The sequence below is a fragment of the Propithecus coquereli genome, unplaced genomic scaffold (assembly GCF_000956105.1).
Source record: "Propithecus coquereli isolate 6110/MARCELLA unplaced genomic scaffold, Pcoq_1.0 Scaffold279, whole genome shotgun sequence".
Lineage (NCBI taxonomy): Eukaryota > Metazoa > Chordata > Mammalia > Primates > Indriidae > Propithecus > Propithecus coquereli.
In genome coordinates, this window is record NW_012148385.1 from 335,622 (window position 1) to 337,788 (window position 2,167).

General features: G+C 33.5%; 1 protein-coding gene across 1 annotated transcript in view; it reads right to left on the reverse strand.

Annotated features, from left to right (window-relative positions):
* Positions 1-2,167, reverse strand: part of HIBCH (3-hydroxyisobutyryl-CoA hydrolase) — a 102,395-nt gene that overhangs the window by 94,303 nt on the left and 5,925 nt on the right. Inside the window, exon 2 of the mRNA XM_012647920.1 lies at positions 1,042-1,084. Within this exon, the coding sequence (XP_012503374.1) occupies positions 1,042-1,084 (43 nt within the window). The remainder of the gene's footprint in view (positions 1-1,041; positions 1,085-2,167) is intronic.

Sequence of the window (2,167 nt, forward strand, 5' to 3'; positions counted from 1 at the left end):
CTTGAATTGTGCCTTAGTGTTTGTTTATCTCTGCATTGTGCAATTTTTACAAAGAATCCTGCTCAGTTTAACCAGAATCTCTCACCCTTGTTATCTCATCACTCTCAATATGTGTTTAAGTTCTTCATTCTCTACCATGTTCCAGGTAATGTCTGATCACTCAGGCCTGCCTTTAGTAAGAATCCTATTAGGTTGGTTTAGGCAGAATCCTCCCTTACCCCTAACGTAAACCTCTTAGTAATCTTCAGTTCTCTAACACTTCCACACATTCCCCCCTTCCATGCTACAAATTCCCATTTTTCCTTGTTATATTCAAAGTTCAATCTCTCTACCCTACTGCAAACCCCCCTGCAGTGGTCCCTACAGCTATTGCAACAGTCCTAAATAAAGTCTATAAAGACAATAAGAAATCTGTCATATCTTCCCCATAAAGCAATGAGAATTAATTGAGCTAATATACGTCAAGTACTTAGTAATACAGGAAGTACTGTATTAGATGACTTGTTATTTTTATGCGCAAGGTACTTGTCGGGCTCTATAAGGGATATGAAAGTGAATAAAAATCATTTCTTCCTCACAATCTGATAAACTAAGGACACTTAAACTTTTCAGGTACCATCAGTACAATAACAGCTACCATGTATAAAATGATTATTACATGTCATGTACTATGCTAGATTATTTAATGCATTATCTTACTTATCTTTTATAAGCACTCTAAGGTAGATACTATTATTATCCTCATTTTATATATATACATCAAAAGGGAAGCTTCAAGAGACCAAGTAATCTGCTCCAAGATTAAGTAATGAACCCATTCTTCAAGCCTGGACATTCTTTTAAGATCCACACTCTTCAGTATAACATTATGCCACCCCCTACAAGATACGTGTGTCAAGTCTTGAAGCTGTAAAGTTCAGAACCATGCTGTACTAAGGTCCAAGAAACTTGCCATCCCAGTATTTCTCTACTTCCCTAACAATGACATTTTAAATTACACATATAATCTAATAATGCCAGCAAAACAAAGTGGAAACTTACCAAATGTTGCAGTATGATATTAGTCCTTTTGAATGCATTAAACCTGAAACAAATGTAGAATACAATGAGCATAGTAATGTGGGTAATTTTACAAATACTATATCATCTTTTGCAATACCTCTTCTAAAAGGTATTAGAAAAAGTTAAAAAAAAATTTAATTCTCATTCATTGCTGGTAGGAACACAAAACGGTATAGTCACCTTGAAAGACAGTTTGGCAGTTTCTTACAAAACTAAACATACTCTTATCATGTGATCCAGCGGTACGCTCTTTGGTATTTACCCAAATGAGCTGAACACTTATGTCTACAAGAACAAGTGCATATAAATTTTATGGTAGCTTTATTCTTAATTGTCAAAATGTGTAAGTAATCAAGATATTCTTCAATGGATGAAGGACAAACTAACTTTGATACAACCATACAGTGGAATATTATCCAGCCATAAAAAGAAATGATCAATCATGCCACAAAAAAACATGGAGGAAACTTAAATGCATAGTACTAAGCAAAGAAGCCAATCTGAAAAGGCTACATACTATTTCAACTGTATGATACCCTGAAAAAGGCAAAATTATGAAATCAATAGAAAGATCAGTGGTTGCCACGATTTGAGAAAGGGAGGAAGGGACGAATTAATGGAACACAGGAGATGCTTAGGGCAGTGAAACTAATTGATATGATGTTGTAATGGTAGATACATGTCATTATGTATTAATATCTGTCAAAATTTTCTGCCCAAATTTTCAGTTCACTTTTTCTGTAAACTTAAAACTACTCTAAAAAATCAAGTCTATTAATTAGCAAAAAATGGTTTGGTAAAAATGTAATCAAACAGGCATTCTCAAACACTACCAAGAGATGTACAAATTCACACCTTTCTAGCAGCCAGGAGAAATACAGATCCACAACTTTTAAAATGATCATACCTCTCAACCTAGTAATTCCACAAGCATTTGCACTAATGAAATCCCAGAGATATGATCAAAGTTTGATTTATAAAGATGTTGACAACTATTATTTACATGAAGGAAAAACTGGAAACAAAGAAAATAATAGAACCTTTTAAAAATTGTGTCATCCATACATAATTATTACTGAGCTACTACAAATACTTATTTAAAAAT